At 36.1% G+C, this 25,673-nt stretch overlaps 1 protein-coding gene across 6 annotated transcripts; it reads right to left on the bottom strand.

Annotated features, from left to right (window-relative positions):
* Positions 1–13,192: 13,192 nt before the first annotated feature.
* Positions 13,193–24,059, bottom strand: LOC18440854 (uncharacterized). Of its 6 annotated transcripts, XM_020671438.2 has the most exons (3): positions 18,283–18,365; positions 17,855–17,912; positions 16,733–17,085 (listed from the first exon to the last, which is right to left on the bottom strand). In XM_020671438.2, exon 3 carries the CDS (start codon positions 17,068–17,070, stop codon positions 16,897–16,899), a length of 174 nt encoding a protein of 57 aa, XP_020527097.1. In that variant the 5' UTR covers positions 17,071–17,085; positions 17,855–17,912; positions 18,283–18,365; the 3' UTR covers positions 16,733–16,896. The 6 variants fall into 6 exon arrangements, with proteins under 6 accessions (XP_088701979.1, XP_088701991.1, XP_020527097.1 ...); XM_088845853.1 differs by lacking the exons at positions 17,855–17,912; positions 18,283–18,365 and adding an exon at positions 23,899–24,059 and having other exon boundaries at positions 13,193–17,085; XM_088845865.1 differs by lacking the exon at positions 18,283–18,365 and having other exon boundaries at positions 13,193–17,085.
* Between the last annotated feature and the right edge of the window lie 1,614 nt (positions 24,060–25,673).

Here is a 25,673-nt window from a genome sequence, read left to right as displayed (position 1 = left end):
ATTTCTCGGCATGCTTTGAGCATATTGCATTGACTATAATATGTGACTTCTAAGTGCTCATGAGGTGATATGCAACCGTTGGCATCTTGTGAATGTGTGAGCAAATGTGATTTGACCACTACTCAATGGGTCACCCATTGGTATTTAGATACTGTGACTGTTATGTGATTTCTTGGCATGCTTTGAGCGTATCGCATGGTCATAACTGACACCAATAAGTTACGCACGAGGTAATCTGTAACTTCCCGACAATGCTTTGTGCAAATTGCATCGCCCAAGATAAGTCGTAGCCTGAGTTATGTAATTGACTTGAGATATATGATTACCTGAGTTGTATGATCGATTTGCGAGATATGGGATTGGTTTGATAGAGACAGCTAGAGAGTGAGTTAGTGTCTGTTGATTTTTGTTATGCTCTCTTGTTTGTGTTGATCTGTTGAAATATGATAGATTGCTAGTGTATATGATATCTGATATCTTATATTGTGCATGCTCTACTATGAAAAGCATCATCCTATAATTGTGATGCAGGACCCCTGTTTTATGAGCTTGGCTTAGAATCTTGATCTGTATTATGAGATAGTATCCATAGGAAGGGAAGCATGATGTTGTGATATACTTACTGGGCTTTTTAGCTTATTTATTTGCTTCTATTCTTGTAGATTGACTACTGCAGATCGAGGACGGCGGGAGGTGATCGTGTTTAGTGGACTGAAAGCCCGCGCTCGACGAGTGGATCTTTGGTCTTGTGTGGGTGTTTGTTAGTTGTCGGTCATGCAATTATTGTTTAATGAAGTTATGTATTTTGTGGTCAGGCCTGTAGTGCCTTGGATGAATTGTAATATTATGTAAATGGTTTATGACCTTGGAGACTGTATATGGTTATGAATAGTTTTAATTTATCCAATTTTTGTTATGGTTTTTGTGGGTGTTTTGCTTTATTTCTCGTGGTTTACTTTGATTCCACATTTATAACACGTGTTATTGCCACTCCCATTTGAGTGACGAATGCAACCTCCGGTCGCGATCCCACACTCTGTCGCCCTCTGATTTAGGGTGGTAGGGGCCAGGGGGCGGGCTCATATGACAGTTATGGTATCAGAGCAGCCATGATAGAATTCTTGGCCTAGGGAGTATTAGATGTGTCATTAGAGTGGTTCATGGATAGGTTAGTGACTAGGTGCACATAGAATTTGATTATCTTGGATGCTTAGGATTTTAGACGCCTTTCTAGGAGTGAGTTGGTTGTGTATTCATGGCTCAGTAGATTGTTTGGAGAGGAATGTATTTGTTAAACCCTCATTTATGAGATGATCAAGTGTAAGATTTTGAGGACAATCTCTTTTCAGGGGGGGATGATGGAAAGACTCAAAATTTTTCTGAGTCAGAGAAAGGAAAAGGCTTACATGGCTGCGAAGAGAGAGTCACATCGCCATTTGTGAAGAGAGAGGGACAGCACCGGCTGTGAAGAGAGAGACAATGCCGACTGTAAAGAAAGAGAGGCAACGCTAGCTGTGAAGAGAGAGAGGCAGCGCCAACTATGAAGAGAGAGAGGCAGTGCCCGCTGTGAAGAGAGAAAGAGAGAGAGAGATAGTACCGCTGTGAAGAGAGGGGCAAGGCCGGCTATGAAGAGAGAGGGGCAACACCGTCTGTGTAGAGAGAGTTATCGTTATGCATGTAATGGGTAATGTCGTGCATGAATGCCAAGGGAAAACCTTTTTATGTTGTGCCTGCCTGGCTATGAGCACCACATGACACTTGCATGAGCATGAGCACCACATGACAATTGCGTGCCATTTAGCCCTTGCATAAATGACACTTGTCACTTGCATATTACCTCCCCTTTGTGCTTATAGGTACCCCCACCCCATCCCTTTCAAGAGTTTTGCACCTTCTCTCTCTCTCTCTTATGTTTTTCCCCCTTTAAATCCTTAGAAATTCCAACCCTTTGTACCCACTGTTGATAGGCTTGAAGAGTGAGTTGTGTGAAGGATTTGTGATCACCATTGGAGCATAAGGTAAATAGATTATGCTATTATGTGTCCATGGTATGAAGCATGATTCTTAAGCATGAAAGGATGATATTTAAGTATGAATTTTTATGAATTAGGCATGAATGAAGCATGGATTAGGGCTTGAAGTTAAGTATGTATATTTGTGTTCTGCTTTTCCAACAATTAGGTCTTGTTTATATGAAAAGTTGGGCATAGATATCACTCTTGTGGATCCTGAAATTCTGTGGATGATGCTTGTGTGAGTCTAGTTTAAGATAGAAAAGGTTTCATATTGTTATCTTGTATTGATTTGAAGTTATCGAGTAGTATTTGGAATGTGTCATGATTGTACTGTGATTTTCCAGAGAATTTACATGCTTTTTAAATGAAACTTTGACTAAGAAAATGATATCTAATTGGCTTCAAATCATCACCATGTGAAAAGTCTATGAGTCTATTTTAAGTTTGGTGTTTATGACTTGCTGAGATTCTTGATGGTTTGGAAGATATGTTTCGTTCTGTGCATAAATGTCACTATTAGCAGATTTCACTAGATTACACAACTGTTACCTTTGTTGTCACAAGTTTTGACTAACTAAATGGAGTCCAAATATTCCCAAGCCACTGCCATTAGAAAGATCTGTATGTGTGCTTTAAGTTGCATGTTGGAATCATCTTGATATTCCCTCTAGATTGAGAGTTATGCTTTTGTTAAGCGGGACATGTCACTATTAGTAAAATGCAGAAAAACCTCTTAAACTGAGGTTTATGTTGTACCCAAGTGTGGACTGATCAAACGGCTCTCAATTGACTTCATACTACTTTTGGATGAGAGATAGTTGTGTTTACTTCAACTATCATGCTGTGATAGTTGTGTTTACTTCAATTATCATGCTGTGACAAAGTTGTGATTCCTTATAAACCTGGTGCTATGCTCATTTTCTGTTAACCTACCACACTTGGAATAGGGAATATCTTGAAATTGTGAATACTCTAAATTAGTGAATATCATGAGACTGTGAATACTCTTAATCAGAGAATGTTTATGAGATGAGACATACCACGATGTGATATTAAGTACTACGCAATGGGTCATTCATTGGTTGTGTGACGATGTGATATGATATGATTGTGATAAGTGATTTATTGGCGTGTTTTTAATGTATTGCATGACTGCTTGTTAACATAGTGATATCTCTGGTGATCTGGGATTTCGCGGGATGCTTTAGGCATATTGCATTGACTGGAATATGTGAGTTTTGAGTGCGCATGAAGTGATATGTAACCTTCGGCATATTGTAAATGTGTGAGCAGATGTAATTTGACCACTAAGCAATGGGTCACCCATTGGTAGTTAGATACTGTGACTGTTATGTGATTTCTTGGCATGCTTTGAGCGTATTGCATGGCCATGACAGACACTAGTGAGGTGCGTATGAGGTGATATGTGATTTCCCGACAATCCTTGGTGCAAATTGCATCTCTCGAGATAAGTAGTCGCCTGAGTTATGTAATTGACCTGAGATATATGATTACCTGAGTTATATGATCAATTTGCAAGATATGGGATTGGTCTGATAGATAGGGCTAGAGAGTGAGTTAGTGTCTGTTGATTTTTGTTATGCTCTCTTGTTTGTGTTGATCTGTTGAAATCTGATAGATTGCTAGTGTATATGATATCTGATATCTTATATTGTGTCTGCTCTACTATGAAAAGCATCATCCTATAATTGTGATATAATTGTGATGCATGACTCCTATTTTATGAGCTTGGCTTAGAATCTTGATCTGTGTTGTGAGATAGTATTCCATTCTTGTAGATTGACTACTGCAGGTCGAGGACGGCAGGGGGTAATCGTGTTTTGTTGACTGAATGGCCGCGCTCAACGAGTGGATCTCTGTTCTTGTGTGGGTGTTTGTTAGTTGTCGGCTATGCAGTAGTTGTTTTATGAAGTTATATATTTTGTGGTCAGGCCTGCAGTTCCTTAGTTGAATTGTAATATTTTAGATATTGTGTATGACCTTGGAGACTGTATATGGATACAAATGGTTTTAATTTATCTAGGCTTTTTTATGTTTCTGGTGGGTGTTTTGCTTTATTTCTCGTAGTTTGCTTTGATTCCACATTTATAACATGTGTTAATGCCACTCCCGCCTGAGTGACGTACGTGACCTATGGTCGCGATCCCGTAGTTTGTCGCCCTCCGTTTTAGAACGACAGGGGTCAGGGGATGGGGTCATGACAGTTATAGTATTAGAGCTACCAAGATAGGATTCTTGGTCAAGGGAGTTTTAGAGGTGTTTTTAAAGTAGTTCTTGGATAGGTTGGTGACTTGGTGCACATAGAATTTGATTATCTTGAATGCTTAGAATTTTTTACGCCTTTCTAGGCGTGGGTTGGTTGTGTATTCATACCCCAATAGATTGTTTGAAGAGGAATGCCATTGTTAAACCCCCATTTATGCAATGATCAAGTGTACGATTTTGATGAAAAAATCCATTTTTAGGGGCGGGTGATGTAACGACCAAAATGTTTCTCAGTCAAAGAAAGGAAAAAACTTACATGATTGTGAACAGAGAGAGAGAGACAGCGCCAGTTGTGAAGAGAGAGGGGCAGAACCGGCTGTGAAGAGAGAGCGGCAGCACCGGCTGTGAAGAGAGAGACAGCGTCGGTTGTGAAGAGAGAGATAGCGTCGACTGTGAAGAGAGAGGGGCAGCGCCGGCTGTAAAGAAAGAGGGGCAGCGCCGGCTGTAAAGAGAGAAGGGCAGCGCCATCTATGTAGATAGAGAGCTATCGACGTGCGTGTATTAGGTAATGTCATGCGTGAATGCGAGAGGGAAACTTTTTTATGTTGTGCTTGCACGAGCATGAGCACCACATGACATTTGCATGAGCATGAGCACCACATGGCACTTGCATACCAATTAGCCCTTGCATGAATGACACTTGTCACTTACATGTTACCTCCCTTTTATGCTTATAAGTACCCTCACCCCATCCCTGTCAAGAGCTTTGCACCTTCTCTCTCTCTCCCCCATGTTTTTCTGCCTTTAAACCCTAGGAAATTCTTACCCTTTGTGCCCACTATTGAGAGGCTTGAAGAGTGAGCTGTGTGAAGGATTTGGGATCACCATTGAAGCACAAGATAAGTAGGTTATGTTATTATGTGTCCATAGTATGAAGCATGATTCATAAGCATGAAAGTATGAGATTTAAGTATGAATTTTCATGAATTAGGCATAAATGAAGCATGGATTAGGCATGAGGTTAAGCATGTATGTTTGTGTTTTGCTTTTTCAACAATTAAGTCTTGTTTATATGATAAGTTGGGCACTGTTATCACTCTTGTGGAACCTGAAATTATGTGGATGATGCTTTTGTGAGTCTAGTTTAATATAGAAAATATTTCATGTTGTTATCTTGTATGGATTTGAAGTTATGGAGTGGTCTTTGGAATGTGTCATGATTGTATAGTGCTTGTCCAAGGAATTTACATGTTTTTGTAATGAGACTTTGACTAAGCAAATGATATCCAATTGGTTTCAAACCACCACCATGTGAAAGGTCTATGAGTCTACTTTGAGTTTGGTGTTAATGACTAGCTGAGATTCTTGATGGTTTGGAAGATATGCTTTGTTTTGTGCATATATGTCACTGTTAGCAGATTTCACTGGATTTCACAACTGTTACCTCTATTGTCACAAGTTTTGACTAATCAAACGAAGTCCAAATGCTCCCAAGACACTGCCATTAGAAAGATCTATATGTATGCTTTAAGTTGCATGTTGGAATCATCTTGATATTCCCTCTAGATTAAGAGTTATGCTTTTATTAAGAGGGACATGTCACTATTTGTAAAATGCAGAAAAACCCCTAAACTGTTGTTTACGTTATACCCAAGTATGGACTGATCAAACGGCTCTCAATTGACTCCATACTACTTTTGGAGGACAGAAGTTGTGTTTACTTCAATTATCATACTGTGACAAAGTTGTGATTCCTTATAAACCAGGTGCTATTCCCATTTTTTGTGAACCTGCCACACTTGGATTAGGGAATATCATGAAACTGTGAATACTCTAAATTAGTGAATATCATGAGACTGTGAATACTCTGAATCAGAGAATGTTTATGAGATGAGACATGCCACGATGTTATATGAAGTACTACGCAATGGGTCATTCATTGGTTGTGTGACGATGGGATATGGTATGATTATGATAAGTGATTTATTGGCGTGTTTTTAGTGTATTGCACGACTGCTTGTTAACATAGTGATATCTCTAGTGATTTGGGATTTCTCGGCATGCTTTGGGCATATTGCATTGACAAGAATATGTGAGTTTTGAGTGCGCATGAGGTGATATGTAACTCTCGGCATATTGTGAATGTGTGAGCAGATGTAATTTGACCACTAAGCAATGGGTCACCCATTGGTAGTTAGATACTGTGACTGTTATGTGATTTCTTGGCATGCTTTGAGCGTATTGCATGGCCATGACAGACACTAATGAGGTGCGTACGAGGTGATATGTGATTTCCCGACAATCCTTGGTGCAAATTGCATCGCCCGAGATAGGTAGTCGCTTGAGTTATGTAATTGACCTGAGATATATGATTACCTGAGTTATATGATCAATTTGCAAGATATGGGATTGGTCTGATAGATAGGGCTAGTGAGTGAGTTAGTGTCTGTTGATTTTTTTTATGCTCTTTTGTTTGTGTTGATTTGTTGAAATCTGATAGATTGCTAGTGTATATGATATCTGATATCTTATATTGTGCCTGCGCTACTATGAAAAGCATCATCCCATAAGTATGACATAATTGTGATGCATGACTCTTATTTCATGTGCATGGCTTAGAATCTTGATCTGTGTTGTGAGATAGTATCCATATGAAGAGAAGCATGATGCTGCAATCTACTTGCTGGGCTTTTTAGCTCATTCCTTTACTTCCATTCTTGTAGATTGACTGTTGCAGGTCGAGGACGGCAGGAGGTGATCGTGTTTGATGGACTAAAAGCCTGCGCTCGATGATTGGATCTCTGGTCTTGTGTGGGTGTTTGTTAGTCGTCGGCCATGCAATTGTTGTTTTATGAAGTTATGTATTTTGTGGTCAGGCCTGTAGTGCCTTGGTTGAATTGTAATATTCTGGATATTGTTTATGACCTTGGAAACTGTATATGGATATGAATGGTTGTAATTTATCCAGCTTTTATTATGTTTCTAGTGGCTGTTTTGCTTTATTTCTCGTGATTTGCTTTGATTCCGCATTATAACACGTGTTGATGTCACTCCCACCTGAGTGACATACGCGACCTCCGATCGTGATCCCGAACTCTGTCGCCCTCCGATTTGGGACAGTAGGGGCTAAGGGGCGGGGTCATGACAGTTATGGTATCAGAGTAGCCATATGATTCTTGGCTTAAGGAGTCTTAGATGTGTCTTTAGAGTGGTTCTTGGATAGGGTAGTAACTTGGTGCTCATAGAATTTGACTATCTTGGATGCTTAGGATTTTGGACACCTTTCTAGGCATGGGTTGGTTGTGTATTCATTTCTCAGTAGATTGTTTGGAGAGGAATGGCATTGTTAAACCCCCATTTATGCAATGATCAAGTGTACGATTTTAAGGATAAAATCCCTTTTTAGGGGGGGATGATGTAACGACCCAAAATTTTTTGGAGTCAAACAAAGGAAAAGACTTACATGCCTGTGAAGAGAGAGAGACAGTGCCGACTGTGAAGACAGAGGAGCAGCGTCGGCTGTGAAGAGAGAGAGGCAACACCGGCTGTGAAGAGAGAGAGGCAACACCAGCTGTGAAGAGGAGAAACATCACCGGTTGTGAAGAGAGAAAGACAGCGTTGACTGTGAAGAGAGAGGGGCATCGCCATCTGTGTAGAGAGAGAACTATCGCCGTGCGTATAATGGGTAACGCTGTGAATGAATGTCAGAGGAAAAACCTTTTTCTGCTGTGCCTGCATGAGCATGAGCACCACATGACACTTACATGAGTATGAGCACCACATGGCACTTGCATGCCGTTTAGCCCTTTCATAAATGACACTTGTCACTTGCATGTTACTTCCCCTTTATGCTTATAAGTACCCCCACCCCATCCCTCTCTAGAGTTTTACACTTTCTCTCTCTCTCCCCCACGTTTTTCCCCCTTTAAACCCTTAGAAATTCTAGCCCTTTGTGCCCACTGTTGAGAGGCTTGAAGAGTGAGCTGTATGAAAGATTTAGGATCACCATCGGAGCATAAAGTAAGTAGATTATGCTATTATGTCTCCATAGTATGAAGCATGATTCTTAAGCATGAAAGTATGAGATTTAAGCATGAATTTTCATAAATTAGATATGAATGAAGTATGGATTAGGGCTTGAAGTTAGGTTGTGTTCTGCTTTTCCAGTAATTAGGTCTTGTTTGTATGATAAGTTGGGCACTATTATCACTCTTGTGGATTTTGAAATTCTGTGAATGATGTTTGTGTGAGTCTAGTTTAAGATATAAAAGGTTTCATGTTGTTATCTTGTATGGATTTGAAGTTATGGAGTAGTCTTTGGAATGTGTCATGATTGTACTGTGATTTTCCAAGGAATTTACATACTTTTGTAATGAGACTTTGACTAAGCAAATGATATCCAATTGGCTTCAAATCAACCATGTGAACGGTCTATGAGTCTACTTTGAGTTTGATGTTTATGACTAGCTGAGATTCTTGATGGTTTGGAAGATATGATTCGTTTTGTGCATATATGTCGCTGTTAGCAAATTTTACTGGATTTCACAGCTGTTACCCCTGTTGTCACAAGTTTTGACTAACTAAAAGAAGTCCGGATGCTCCCAAACCATGGCCATTAGAAAGATCTGTATGTATGCTTTAAGTTGCATGTTGGAATTATCTTGATATTCCCTCTAGATTGAGAGTTATGCTTTTGTTAAGAGGGACATGTCACTATTAGTAAAATACAGAAAAACCCCTGAACTGATGTGTATGATGTACCCAAATGTGGACTAATCAAACGGCTCTCAATTGACTCCATACCACTTTTGGATGAGAGATAGTTGTGTTTACTTCAATTGTCATGTTGTGACCAAGTTGTGATTCCTTATAAACCAGGTGCTATGCCTATTTTTTGTGAACCTGTCACACCTAGAATAGGGAATATCATGAAACTGTGAATACTCTAAATTAGTTAATATCATGACACTATGAATGCTCAAAGAATGCTTGTGAGATGAGATATGCCACGATGTGATATGAAGCACTAAGCAATGGATCACTATTGGTTGTGTGACGATGTGATATGATATGTTTGTGATAAGTGATTTATTGGCATATTTTGAGTGTATTGCACGACTGACTGTTAACATGACGATATCTCTGGTGATCTGGGGTTTCTCGGCATGCTTTGGACATATTGCATTGACTGGAATATGTGACTTCTGAGTGCGAAAATGCCCAAGGGAAAAAAGTAATTTTTTAAGATAGAAATGCCCTTCCCGTACACAAAAAATCATTTTAGCCAGATTTAACATTGACTTTTGGACTTCAGTAGCACATTGCCGGAGCATACCATCACATTGCTAGAGCACACAAGTGTTGGACCACGCTAAGACAACTACCGAATTGAAATTGAGTACTGTCGGGCCACTGTTTATATAATGCCGAAGCCCTAGAATCTAGTAACATCTACTATCGAATCTCCCTTTGTAACTGCCAAACCGCACTTTACACACTGCCGGATCGCACTTTACATAGTGCCGGAGCGCTATTGTAGGACCGCACTTTGCACACTATCGGATCACACTTTACACAGTGCTGGAGCCCTATTATCAAAGCGCACTTTATACAATGTTGAAGCCCTACTACCAGACCACACTTACATAGTGCTGGAGAGCCCCTATTTTTGTGAGATAGAGGAGAGAGAGGCGTGGGTAAGGTAAAAGTAAGGGAGGGTAGTTTAGGCATTTTGTATTTTTATTTTTGGTTGCGGGGTATTTGGAAAAAAAATTGAGAAAAAAAGTTAGGGTAGGGGTAAGTCGCATAGATAGTGTAGTTTTGGGGTTTTTTTGCAATTTTCCTATAAAAATATAGGAAAAGTCTCCGGCCTAAGTGAAAGGGCCTTTGAACGACTCAAATTAAACATAGCCATATCTAACGGCCACAAAAGAATTTTGTATTTTTTATTATTTATTCAAAAATAATATTTATATGAATTTGGGTTATAGATGCATTTTCATATGGAAACCAAATAAAAGTAATAAAGAATATTTTGAATAAAAAATTAATCAAAATATCTATTAAATTTTTCAAGAGTATTTTAATCAATTTTTATGTACCATTTAGTAATACCTCTATACTCTGTTTTTTAAAAATATTATTTTAAATAAAATAAAAATGAAATACGAAACTCTCTTTTGACAGTTGGGTTTGAACCATTGATGGGTGGACAGCGTCCACATCATGTGGAAGCTATACCATCCCTAAAAATATGCATCAAAATTTTACAACAAATAGAAAGTATACATCATAACCAACTTAGGTGTGGCTTTTGCATGAGTAGTAAGACAAGGATAAAATTCAGAATGAATACATATGAGAGAACTTAAATATGACTTCAATATAAAATAAGATGAGAGAAAGTAGACTTAGGTGGGCATGTGCAATTTAGATCTAATACAGCACTGATTAGGAGGTGAGATTCTAAAAAGCCAAAAAGAAAGCCCAAAAGGATATAGATAAACATAATGAGATAAGATATGGTGAATTTTTAGTCTTATTAAAGGGTATGGTCTTTGATAGAGAAAAATGGAGGAACAAATATTCATGTAGTCAACCCCAAATAATTAGGATAAAGTTTGGATGATGATGACGATACATCAAAACCAATTTCAATCTTAATTTAAATAAATATAAAAAAATTATATTTCAAAAATTTGAAACAAAAATGGAAAAAAACGAAAGAAAGAAGAAAACAAAAAAAAAGGTTACACGGATAAGGACTTCAATGTACTCTACAACATTGGAACGGAGTACTTTGTACTACATGTGTCGTTAAAGAATGATCTTAAATTGTCATTTTAATAAACATTTTGGTAATGTGTTTATATGAAAACATAAAATAAAAAGAAGAACATAAATAAAGTAAATTAAAAGTCTCATGCTCTGTACAAAATATACTAGGTAGAAATCTACATAAGTCTTGTTATTTCCAGCATATAAGAAATTAGTTTTTTTTTTGGGATTCTATATAATGAAACCATTTACTTTGATATAAAGAGGTTACAATTACTACAACCATCTGAAGTGAAATCTGATAACTTGATTGTGTCACAAAGTTTGAGAAATTTGTATTTGAAGTTTGATCTTGGTCAATAGAATAAGTGTAGCCATCTAATTTCACATCTAATGGTCAAGATTAATTGCGACCACCTTATACCAAAGATAAATAATCTCATTTTATATTTTTCCTTTTTTAAAGCCTATGTTGCCCCCAATAAAAATTTACGATAAAAGAAGAGTTCACAATAAAAATCAATGGAAATTTTTAAAGAATTGAAAAGCACAGATCTTTGCAAATTTTAGTTTTAATTGCAACAAAATAGTGGATAAAAAATCATAATTTATCAAGCACACGATTATCCACCATAAATTACAAAAGTAACTTTACAAATGTAATGTTAGAAAAATAAAAATATTAGATATAATTCCCAATAAAAATATATGAAATTTTTTTCGCTAAAACAACATAGCGTGCATGCCTATTAACCCACTTCAATTAACATTTAAAAAAAAAGAACAATAACATGCATATTTTCATTGAATAACTATCATAATTATCCATAAAAAATAAAAAACTTAATCAAGGGAATAGTAAAGAATTTGAAAGTAGAGATAACATACCTCTTTCCCCACACCAATCTACATTGCAACCAAGAAGTCAAAAAGCTGCATATTTCATAGAACACCTATCATAATTATACATAAAAAAAATAGGAAAAATTTATATAAGGTTGCAACTTTATAGTATTCAAGTGTACCTCAAAACTCCAATAGAAAAGAGTATTCCAAAACTAGAAAACCTTCCAATACATCATCTCGACTTCGAGATTTATAGATATAAAGACAAAAAAGAATTTCAACTCCAAAAAAGTTATTTGGACCATCTATTTTCAAGATTTTCAAGTGCTTTATATATATGCTTGATCTGCACCATTTGTGAAATTTTAAATTTCATAATTAGGGTTGCATAAGGGTTTTCAAACGATTGTACGATTTCTATCACCAGAACTACTGGTGAAATTTAGAGGTACAGCCTTATTAGTATAGTACATGATTGAGCCTTTGGAGTTATTTCTTTGGGATATTAGGACTAATTACAGCTATTCCTCAAAGTGTCTTGGGCATAATTTCACAGCTGATCCTTTTGGGAGTACCAAAATGGGGAGCATGGATCTGGCAAATAGTGAAAAGAGCTGTATACTAGGAGATTTGGGAAGAACGGAATAGACGTGGTTTTGAGAGAATTGGTCTATCCTATGATAGCGTGCTGCAACGTATTTTACATACAAGTTGGTGCTGGTTGTCAGTCACATAGGAAGGGAGAGGCATTAGTGAGTTTGATGTGCGAATTAACTTAGCCTATTTGACGTCTTTTAAGAGGCTAAAGGCTAGACCAGGTGGTCGTAGGTTACCTCCGCAACAAGGGTGGCTAAAGTTAAATTTTGATGGTAACTCTATTGGTAACCCAAGGGGTGCAGGGATAGGAGGGGTGGTACGTGACTGGACTGATTCTATTGTTTGTGCCTATGCCGGACCTATCGGTATTGCCACAGTCAACCTTGCTGAGTTTAGTGCCTTACTCAAAGGATTACTTCTTATAAAAAGCTTGAACTTGGGTATGCCCATTGTTATCGAGGGTGACTCCCAAAATGTGATTAGCTTGTGCAATAGGTCCAACGTGTTTTTTGGCTGTTGCATTCGATTTGGATCCAAGTGGTGAAACTGGAAGAGGAGGTATCTTTATCATTCCATTATGTTTACAGAGAATTAAATAGTCTTGCGGATGGTTTGGCGAAGAGAGGAGTGATTTTGGAGTCCTTTACTATTCTGAATGATGTTATGAGTGAGTGATGTAATTTCTTTATAGGCGTTAATAATATGTGATAACATTTGCCCAAAAAAAAAGATTGACCCTTTATACAAACTTCACCCAAAAAAATTAATGTCATAGTTAAAATAGTGAAAATAGTAAAAGTGGAAAATAAAATCAAAGAATTTCACCACATACAACAAGAGATCCCCCTGCTAACAATTCCAACAATTAGTTTTGAGGACAAATTCCAACACAAAGCAGAATGCGTCACCAAATCTCCAAATACTAGAATAATGCATAAATAGATATCCTCGAGGAAAAGAGACCTAAACTCATCCATCTCACAAGAGGCAAGGGACAGAGACACTTGAATTCCACTTTCTTCATCTCTTGCTTCTGCAAGACCAATCCCTCCATCGTTATCAATGGAGACCACCTCCACTCTCATCGGCCGTCCCCATCCAAAATCCCTCTCATATAACCCGAACCTTGGTGAGCCTGCCATCGACATGAATCCTGATGCCACCTCGAATCACCCATGTATCAGCACCTTTCAATGGATCCCATGTATCAGCACCTTTCAATGGATCCTCTCTCGCTTCGTGAATAGCGCTTTGTAAAGCCTCTAATCCCCATACCAACCCCTCCTCCCCTTTCAAATCTTTCCATTTACCGAATAAAAAACAGGGTCTAACACAATTTCCTCTGGCATCTTCGGCCTTACATGTGAACGACAATCGACAGGAAAAGTGAATCCCATTTCAGATTCATCTCTCAGTTGCTTGGCTTTTGCTGTGCACACCCAAATATGAGCACACCCCACCACGAATGTTCGACCTTCAGCCTCATTACGCATCGCACGTTTCTTCAACCGTACAATGCTTTCTTTATCTATGATGAATGTTGTGGTTACTAGATCACTTGGTTTCAAAAACTTCGGAGCTGGAAATCCTTCCTTTGAGATCGAAAAGTTATTCATGTAGAGCGTGCCGATGCCTCCGGGATCACAGAGCACAGAGCGGTCATGGCAAGGTTGGCAAGATCGGTCACCTGACTTATGGATCTCAGCCCATGCCTTGACAAAATTAATAAAGCTTTTGCCATCAGCCACTCCATGATGGAAAGATATTCCTATGCATAAGCCACCATTAGGAAATCTTGTGGCTTGCACCGACAATAGAGGTGCTGGGAAGTTATGGACCAACAAAGGTGGGACTAGCGACAGAAAGATGTTTGTGTTGTGCACACTGCTTCTTGTTAGAGCTTCGTAATCAGCTTCAGCTTCAGCTTCAGCTTCAGCTACATGGAATGCCACCCCATCTATGTGATCATACTGTATTTCCAACAGGCCGGAAGTCTCTGACAACACAAGTTTCCCAGTGAGAGGGTAAAAGTATCGGAGGGTCAAGGATAGGGATTCCTTCAGCTTCACTATCACGTCTGAGAAGTCGGTTTTTTGATCGAGTGGATCATCGGTTTTTTGTTCGAGTGGATCATAGAAGAAGATCCTCTGAACTGGGGAAAAGACCAACCAGAGGATGTCCAAGAATGTGAGAACTTCTGGTGAATTGGGCAAAGAATTTGGAGGGAGTAATACATGAAAAATGTTGAAAATTTTTACAAGTGTTGACATGGTTGAGGGTGTAAACTAGGCTAATTATTGGTGGCACCAAGTTTTCAAGCAAATGCTATGGATTTCATAGAAGAGAAATGCATGGCAACCACAAATTATTTTGAAAGATAAGAGACTGACGAGAACAAACCACACCATGAATGGATAGTAGACCATGGTAGAAAATTAATGGATAGAATAAAGAAAAAAATATGAAAATTAATGGATAGAAAGAAAAAAAGTCTAGTAGTAAAGGTAAATTTCAACGGGCTATTATAAGAAGAGCAGGTATAGCATACTCCTGCACGAACACACGAGCTCTTCTTCCTTCAAAACAAGAGCTACTTAAGAGAAGTTTCATTCGACCTAAAATTTGGATCCACTTTAGACCACTGGATGAGTATTGAATTCCTAAATTGATTGGACTGTTGGAAATCTATTTAATTTCTGGTTGTAGTTTTTTTTGGCATGTATAGGGTGCCTATGAAAATTTTCGCCTTTTTTTATGGGTTTCTTGGTTGAGATAACATCCCAAAGTTTGGAGTTCTCAAAAAAGTATCCCAAGATATGGTGTTAATCGAGTGAAAGGGCAACGCATATAATTCTTGTGGTATGGATTCCTAACCACAATCCTCATACAAACAAGGACTTACAGCCATGTGGGTCATCACCGTCTAATTAGATGGTTTGGAAACTACATACAGCCATATGGGTCATCACCGTCCAATTAGATGGTTTGGAAACTGAGAGGCAACTCAACAGAACATGAGATTATTTTCCCCTTCTCCCAATGAAATAGATTCTATGTACCGCCTACCCAGATATAAAATATACATATGAGTTGTGTTCTTAGTAGAGTATAAATAGGTGGGTGTGACAGCTTCAATAAATGGTTTTTTTTTTCATATTTTTCTACATATCATCTCTGCACAAAATTCGAGGTATTGCAAGGACACACAAGCAAAATAAATAAATAAACAACATTGAAAAAATGATCAAAATATCCCCACATTATACAACGGTATTTTTATAACTTGTATTATAAAAAATGTTTTCTTATTTTTATTAGAAGCACCCCAAATCGAGGGGGCGTGCCCCAAATTTCATCTCAAAGTGAGTTGTTAAAAATAAAAATAGAAATCAAATACTTTTCCTCATCAAATCAAGATCAAACAACTAGATGAGTCGTTAAAAATAAAAATAAAAATCAAATACCATCAATCATCCAATCAAGATCAAACAACTAGAAGCTCATAAAAACATCATCCAAAGCTATCACAATGGCTGATCTGATCCGGCAGCTTATAACTACAAGCATGAATATTTTACTTCGGGGGGAGGGGGGGGGGGTGGTGGAGAAGAAATGTTCAAATATTTGAATAAAGCATTCTTCCCCCCCTCAGCTTTGGCTGAGTTAAAAAGGCGATTTTCTCTATCTAGCACCTGCTTGGTTTTTTGTACGGTCAAGGTTTTCTGTGTAAGAAAGTGAGCTTTCAGCAAAAGGACACGGTGGTTTCTATGAGTCCCTGTAGAAATGAGTAGACTCTTGAAAATCTATTTTTGTGATGGATTTCCAGACCGAATTTTTAAAGCCATGTTAGATATTACATGGAGATCATGAATATAAATAAATTTTCAAAAATAAAAATAATGATTTTATGAAAAAAAGACTTAGACCATTGGTTTCAATTATTTTTAGATGGACCACCTATTTGTATCCATTTTTAAGATAGATACTTTATACTATGGGACAAATGCAATCCAGCCCGCATGAAATAATTTTCCTTAAGCAAAAGATGTGTCAGTGATTTATTATGTTGGATACAATACTTGGGAAATTATCTGGTCAGCCTAGGAATTAACCTTTCTTAACCATCCATCTGATACTGATTGGATGGATCAGACCATCTGATACTCATTGGATGGATCGGACGACACGAGATAGAGTGCATCTCCCTCTCTCTAGATATCCTGAAGCTATCATTCAGGTTTCGGCATTGGTGTATTCATCCAAATCTGACATTTTTAACTTAGATACTAGCTTTTTCACCTATTACCATCAATCTGGTTCGAGAACTTAAGAAGTTTTGTATACCTCAAAAAAACTAAAGAAGTTTTGTAATCACAGTATCCAAAAAAGATTTAAAGATCCAGAAAACTCATTGTCCCATTGCAAAGGGAAGCCCTCACTTCATCTTTTGCTCAGTGAACAGGACATGACGGTTAACACGGGGATCATACTTGCGAAACTCGAGCTTCTCTGTGAGTTTGCGGGGGTTCTTGCGCTTCACATAAAAGAACCCAGTACCAGCAGCTGAAACCAACCTGATGAAAATGGAACCACCTTTCGCCTTACCCATGCTTTATTAACAGTCCTGCAGTAAATCATATATCGTATCAAGGCAATGGTGAAGAAGGATGAAAGTACGGAAGATAGAAACACTCCAAAATCACATTTTCAAATTAGAATTTCTTTTTCATGGTTAACACTAAAAATGAAATTCAATGCAACAAAAAATCCACCAAAGGAATTGTCAACAGCAAAATCTGGATAATGCTATTGCCGAAGCTTTAGACTAGTTATTAGGTTCGGATGTTAATAGTAGACATCAGAAGCCAAACTCAGATCGTACTCTTCTCAGATGCTACCAGTTAAACCCACAACTGATGAGGTTTATATTAGGTTCATATACATTTTCCAACTATCTTAGACATAATATTGAAACTGACAAACATCAATGCACAAAAAACTAATGCTCGCCATGTCTTTCTGTTTACTGAGTAAACTCAAGGTCACAGTCATCCTCCCATCCTCCATGCAATCCTATGGCTGTTAATATGATGTCCTCTCAAATGATTTCACGAGCAACTAAGGCAAACCACGTGATCTACTTTGGAAATTCATCCTCTTAATGGAACTTATTCCTATGATCAAGCTAAATGGAAGAAATCCCTTTTAGAACAGAGAATCGCTTCTATGCATTAATTGTTGTGTTCCAGTTAATACCTATCATATAAAATGCCCACATTTACCTACTTTGCAAGCTACAAATATCCTTTTGGTATATTCCAAACTATCAACTTAACTTTTATCCCAATTCTCGAGTAGAAACTGAATGATAATAGACATGATAAATTGCATACATGTCTCCCCAACATTGTTTCTAGTTCTTGTCCATCTCCCAAATAATGCCTCCATCCTCTGTCATGCAAGGAAAGATGATTTAGATGGCAAAAATTCTTGACCCAAATCTGAGAAGCGCCCCAAAAGTTTAAATTGCAATTCATCTAACTCTCAACACAAGGGAAAGTGTAACATACACATAATTTATATGTTTTATGAAACACAAGCAAGGCATCCACTACCCATCCTAAAGATGAATGGTGTATTTGAATCACACATTAGAAATGATAAACATTCAGGCAGAAGTGTGCTTCATCTCCACCATCCCTCTTGGGAATGGAGGGTGGATAACTCCCCTGCACATCTTATAGCGTAGACATCATGTGTACGCTATTCTCAACCCAAAAATAATACCACATGAATAGGGATTGAGCAATATATAAAGCACCTTGCACTTTCTTGTTGATCCATAATTCAACCAACATCCCGGCGCCAATTCCTGCTGCCCCAATTGCCCCATAAAGGGCAATAGTTGTGGGGATGGATCTACGTGGGAGAAAGTAGTAATCGGGAGCCTGCCTAACCTTTCTAGGAAGACGTTTTTTTATAGGTTGCCCATCTGAGACATTCCCCAAAGCTTTCCAATCCAAGGTCTTCAATAAATCTCTGTTTTCTTCCATTGAAAATTTGCTTATGACTCTATAAAATATGAGTTTGCGATCACAAGTCAACCACAATGAATGTGAAAAAGTTGCAAAAGGTGCAAATTTTATAATTATATCAGAAATATTGATATACATAATGTAAGCAATCCAGATAAGGACCAAGGCCAGATTATAAATGCAATTGCCTCAATTATAAAAACAACCTAGTTACTTCACAACATCATGAAACACCACTCAGCCCCTCACCATTGAGTCCACCGATTAGCTACACTAGGTTACATATCTAAGATAATGGGTACAAAGCAGGTGTCATTTAATGCATATTGATCTCAAATCCTACAGACAAAACTTTTAAGGAGAAAGCAATAAGGTTCTTTGCTATATAAGGAGTTTGTTTTGGATCATGCATTCCTTTTGTTTTGTTATCAAGAAATAGACTGATTCTTAAGGTAATAAAAAGAATTGGAATATAGTAGTGAAAAATTAAGAACTTATAATGTGGAATGGGAGGTGAAGTAGACAGCAAAACAGATTACTAAACCCAAATAAAACCCTAAATAAAGCTATTGTGAAAGTGTAAGAGAACTGTTGAATGCAAACACCATCAATTACATTTCTTATGTAAAATGCACAGAGAAATTCTGACCAACATTTCCCCAGTAATGTAACATGGAATAACATCATCATCTTCATTATAGAAAACAAGATTATTGAATAACCAGCAACATGTTACTAAAAGCATCTCCACAAAGTTACAAGAAGTTACAGCTTCTCAATCACAACAATTAAAAAATGAAGATCAGTTAACTTGATATACAAGTCATGTGTAAATCAATTTCTCATGTTTTGTTGGCGAAATATATCTTGATCTTATTAAAGGCCACTCTTATTCTTCAGTGACTAATTAAAAGGCCAGGCAATATTTTACAAGGAAAAAAAAATGGAAAATTAGAAGGCATGAGTAGCCCACAAATGTAAGAATCCTGGGCATTTTCTCAGAACTTAAGCAGCCATTTCCAATGTTATCTTCACTATACCAATGGGGTATCAAAGCAAAGGCTCATAGAAGTAGGCGTCTTCCATGGAATGATGGGTATTTAATAGTCTGCCTTACACATATTGCAGAAGAAAAATATTAAAATGGCCTGAAATGGTTTAAGTTAAAATAGGAAGACTATTTGAGAAGCGTAGCCCTAACAAATGAATATCTCATTTGAAAAGCATCAAACAACAAATGGGCTGGCTGACTACTAAAAATCTGATAAATAAAACAAAGATATCCTCATAGAAATCAAGATTGAAACCAAGTGTTGCAAGAGGTGAATGTCAAACTTGTTAAAAACATGTACAGTCCAATACATCTTATTTTTATGCACCAAAAAGGCTTCATCACTACTTCTGATTGATGGAATTGGAAGAAACCGAACAAACTATCAGGTTGCGAAACTATCAAAATCACAAGCTTAAAAAGCGTAACTCTATGAATTCATCAAATATCCATTCTAAGTTTCAAAAAAAAAAAAAAAAAATACATTCTAAAACCTTAAGTGACATTACAATTTCAATTTGAAAACAAATAGAGAAGCAAGCATAGGAAAAAAAAAGCATAATCATTTCATTGGAACCACAGTTAGCAAATCACCTTTTAATCGCCGATTTTTTCAAAAAATTGGTATTTTTATGGAAACAGTTTTAATCGACAACTTTTTGAAAAGGTCGACAAAAAATGGCGTAGTTTTCATAAAAACGTTTAAAACGCATTTTTTTCATAATATGGTTTAAATCAGGCCAAAAAATCGTATAATTTTTTTTTTAAAGATATTTTTTTTTTCCCTGTTTTGTGTATTGCAGCCTTTGCTACTTTCATGCTTTTGAAAAAAAAATATTATTTCAAAAAAAAAACCTAAAATAGAAATTTTTATCCCCACTGTGTTCTTCAAAGCCACAGTTGCAGATTGAATTTTTTTTCCCTCTTCTTAAAAAAAAACTTAAGCAAATAGATGCAGATTTCAGTTGTTATTATGGAAAATCATTGTGTAAATGAAATGCTGTTTATAGCAAATCATTTTGTAAAGTAAATCATTGTGTAAAGAAAATTATATACATGCAGATTTCTGTGATTATTTGCGATAATTGTTTTTATGAAAACACTGTTTATGGCACAAATTAGAGTTCAAATGAGAAGCAGAGAGTGTGATACAAGACCAAGTAATCAATATTTTGTTTTTGATTGTGTGATAACAAAGATAAACATTATAGTGTAAACTGTAAACTTATAGGAGCAAGCAAAGATTAGTTCCCCAAACCTAATCCTTCAGCTCTGCTTGAAGTTTCCCCAAGAAAATGAAAAACCCACTTCCTTTTCTCTCTCTAAAAATCAGTTAGGGCCTCCTCACAAATCAGTATAGTTAGGGCTTAGAAAAACCCTCTTCAAACTATCCCAAATCAGCATCCCATCTTCCTTTTCTCTCTCTAAAAATCAGTTAGCGCCTATTCGATTATGGTTTGTGAAGCCGATGATCTCTTCCTTCTTCCTTCTTCTCTCTATAAGCCCTAAACCCTTCCTTCTTCTCTCTATAAGCCCTAAACCCTTCCTTCTTCCTTCTTCTCTCTATAAACCCTAAACCCTAATGGCTATGAGCCCAGCCCTTTTTTCTTCTCTTCCTTCTTCCTTCTTTTCTCTCTAAACCGTAAAAACTGAGATGTGCAACCCAAATTTCTACGAGCCTCTTTTCAGTTAAAGAAATTTATAAAACTTGAACCCTATTATGGAGTGACCATGGTCACTATACCATAGTTAAATCAATGTAATGAGAAAACAAAAGAGAAAATATCCTATTATCCCATATTTTTAAGATCTATATCTCATCAGACCTAATAATTAAAAATATTACTTTTCTATATCTCATCAGACCCAAGAATTGAAAATATTACTTGTAAGCAAAAGGACTCCATTTTTTCTATCTTTCAACCCTTTTTTGACCATGTATTATTGACCTCAACAACTTATGAAATGACTCTATCTCTCTCTCTAAAACTCCATCTCTCTCTCACATCATCCACTCTCAAAACTCCATCTCTCTCTAAACCCCAAACTCCATCTCACTCTCTCACATTATCGTCTCTTTCTCTCAAAACTCTTTCTCTCTCCCTAAAACTCAAACTCCATCTCTCTCTCTCTAAAACTCCATCTCACTCTAAAACCGAAACTCCATCTCTATCTCTCTAAAACTCCATCTCTCTCTCACACATAAGGTGTCCTCGTGTTCGAGCTCAAGCTTAACCCCTTGGCTGGTAAACTCATCGAGAAGAGAAGAGAGAGAGATGGAGTTTTAGAGAGAGAGAGAGATGGAGTTTGAATAGGGTATCATTTTAATGTTTGTTTGGGTCAAAAATTTATGATCAAAATGGTCCAGAGGGTTGTCAGATAGAAAAGATGGAGACTTTTTGCTTACAAGTAATATTTTCAATTCTTGAGTCTCATGAGATATGGAAATTAAAAATAAGGGATAAGGAGATATTTTCCCAAAACAAAAATCGTGCATGATTTTGGTACTGCTAAGTAGGTGTGATGTTTAAGTATTTAATGAATAAATTTATATAGTATATTTGTTACTATGCCATAGTTAAAGTATTTACTGAATAAATTTATATAGTATATTTGTTTTTGGTATGTAATGAGTAGGTGTGATGTTTCTTAAAGTATTTAATGGATAGATTATATGATACATTTTTTTTGATATATACTAGTTAACTATGTATTTAATATTGGATGATTGGATGAGATTCACAAGGCATCTAAATTAATTGACTTAATTATGTTGGTCTAGAAAAGTTTTCATGGATGAATTAGTTATTGATGGCTTTGACATAATTTTTATTTTTTAGAATTTCAAAATTTCTAATATTATAAATCTATCCGATTTTTTTACTCCGATTTTTTTAGCCTAATCCGATATATTAGCGATATTTTTATATGAAGTATTTTTTGCCGATCTATATTTTTTACCTGATTTTTCATCCGACTTTTTAAAATAAAAACGATTTGTTTCCGATTTTATGGTGAGCTGATTTATTGATAGTCCCCAACTTGCTAACTATGATTGCAATAAGGGCTTAGAAACATAAACTATTGATGTTACACAAAAAACCCAGTTCTAAATACTCTATACTCCATCTATTATAAAGCCCAAACAATCCAAGGAATGTATTCTTTGCGAAATACCAACCTGAAACCATAGAAAAATCACTATACCAATTCTCCCAAGCAGAGGAACCTCAAAACACTGATGATCTTCAAGAAGTTACACATGCTGGCAGGGTTTTTGATACTTTATGGTGGAACTTATTCAATTTACACAGTGCTTCTATAAAAAACGCGTTAAATGAAATGTTTTCATCCATAGACAACTGACAACCACAAAACTACATAAATGAAGTTGAAACTTGAAACTGGGGGTTTTGGATCTTCTTGTAATGACAAATCCAAGATTTCCATTCATACCTTTTTCAAACTATACGTCTCAAAAATTTTATGCACATTGGACAAAGTGAAAATCAACATTGGTGATTTAGAAACTGGAATTTCCACAAGACTATATGCTGATCCCCTTAAAAAAGAATTGCATTTGCAGTCGAAATGAATAGAGCTTTTGCTCTAAATGATCTATAAAATAAAAAATCACATAAAGAAAGTGAAGAAAAACATGCCTAGTTTTTACATGAATATTATAAGAAATCAGCAATCACAGCAAATGAGAAGCTTCTCATTATCCTCAGATTCAACACAACCACAGCTAAGTTCAATACAAAATCTCCTGCAACATCTAAAATGATCAAAAACTAGGGTTTCTTCACACCATGAGTCATATTCAGTAGATTCGTACAGTTCTCCACAAGAAATCCATAAAAAAAATGCCATTTTAACAGTCAAAATAAAGGATTTCTCCAGTAAAATTCAAAATGAATGGGATTTGCAGACCGAGTACCTATAAAGGAAGAAGAATTCGAGGAATTTTGTTGGTTGAAATTTTATAATTACAGAAAACGACCTTGTAAAATGAGCTCGGAATAATCAATCGAAACTATTTCTTACAAGTTGCACTATAATCAGAGGATTCAAACACTGAAGAAAAAAAGGACCCCCAAATATCCTGATTCTAATCCTCTTATTCGACAATCCTGTCCTGCTTCAAGCACAATGTAGAAAAAAATCCAGAACCCTCACTTTTATGAAACTCCCATCAAATCAAAACAGAGATCCCACAAAAAGCCAAATGCTTTGTCATGGCGAATCTGCCAATAGCCACCATTAAACCACGAAATCAACATAAAAAAGAAAGAAGATAACAAGCAGTTTATGAGAACTGATGAGAAAAAAAAGGATGAGAACAACGCACCTAAGACCTGATATTCAATCTCTGCTAGTGATCTCACCGATGCAGTCGATGCTCTAACTTTGAAGACAACGAATAAAATGGAGGAAAGAATCTTCCTTAATCAACGTGGATTTCAATGTGAATAGACGTCTCAACATCTGTAACGCTGCTAAACGTGCTGCTAGCCACTCATTCATATGGACACGGTTTCTATGCGGCCAGCCCGCATATTCAAGAAATACGGCCTTGGCAATAAATACTATTTTAAAATTCAATTTGATCCTAATTTTTAAACAATATATAATCTTTAACATGAAAAATCATGAATATGAAAATAAAATAAAATTGAAAAATATAAATATTAATTATATTAAAAAAACATTTGGACCGTCAGTTACACTTGGTTTTAAAAAGACCACCTAATTACCTCCATATTTAAGATGGATGCTTTATACCTCTGGACCTCATATTGTAGAAATGCGATCCAACCCGAAACAATTTTCCAATACATATATGCATGTTAAAAACAAGGGAAATTGTTTCATGCGGGCTAGACCGCATGACTACATATGCGGTCCAATAAAGTTTAAAACATCTATTTTAAAGATGGTTGCAAGTAGGTGTTCCATCTAAAAACAATAGAAACTAACAGTCCAAATGTTTTCTTACTATAATTATTATTTATATTTTTAAAATTGACTTATGTTTTATATTCATGATCTCTATATTAGAGATTATATGTCCTTAAAAACTAAGTAAAAAAATCCATCTCAAAAATAGATTTATCAATAGACTCACATTTCTATGTGGGCTTGACCGCATAGAAACCGGGTCTTCAAAAGAAAAGTTGACAACCGGAGATTGTATATAATAATCGACCCGGAATAATTTTATCCCACTAACAATGAATCTAGACCATCTATTTAGTGAATTTCAAGATCTAGACCTGTACAAATTCAAGATTGACTTCTTATTTTTTTAATATTGTTAATCTAATTGCGTTAAAGCTATTTAAAATTTTTTAAAATGAAAAAAAAATCTTCCAAAGCATAGATCTAAACATCTCACTAAAATGAATGGACTATATTAATTGCGCTAAAAAAATTTCTAGGGGTGTTTCTAAATTTTGCCTTTTTGTGATAGTTCATTACAATAAAAAATATATATATTTAAAATTTAAGAGCAAACAAATGCCTCTAATATGATTTTTTAATATTATTTCATTATATTGCCCTAGAATCGTTACATGAAAGCACTTCCCTAATTTAAATTTTACTTTTTTCCTTATTTCAATTAAGCTCAAATTTGAGCCAAGTGTACTTCTTACCATCATACATTTATCAAATAATATAAAATAATAGTTTAATAATAAAAATATCCAAAATACTCAGACATAATGCTAGGCTACTTCTGTATCTTTATTTTTTAAAACTATTTGCTTAAATTATTTTGTATCTATTTTGTATTTTTTGGATCTTTTATTTGTGTAAACGAGAGGAATGGTGCATCCCAAAGTTGAAATTAGTTCAATGTATAGAAAAAAAAATTTAAATGGACTTGCACAAAATGAGACTTGAGCATAAAACATAAAATCTATAGGATAATTTAAAAATTAAATAGAATTTTCTATAAATTGCCATTTTATATTGTAACTTTTTTTATAAATCTGCCCAAATTTTAGAACCAAATTAAGGTTCATAAGCTAGCCCTTAGATCAACTCAAATTCAAATTAGAGCATTGCGTTTATACTATTCCATCAACATCTAAGCTAACACAACATTTATTTTTAGAATAA

Source organism: Amborella trichopoda, chromosome 1, assembly GCF_054954075.1.
Source record: "Amborella trichopoda isolate Santa Cruz 75 chromosome 1, AtrichopodaSantaCruz75HAP2 v2.0, whole genome shotgun sequence".
NCBI classification, from domain to species: domain Eukaryota; kingdom Viridiplantae; phylum Streptophyta; class Magnoliopsida; order Amborellales; family Amborellaceae; genus Amborella; species Amborella trichopoda.
Note: the sequence above shows the minus strand (reverse complement) of the source record. Positions and strands in the feature narration are given on the sequence as shown.

What these genes read in the sequence shown, in the direction of transcription:
- LOC18440854 (XM_088845853.1), bottom strand. Translation starts at nt 14,731, where the DNA reads ATGTCAACACTTGTAAAAATTTTCAACATTTTTCATGTATTACTCCCT.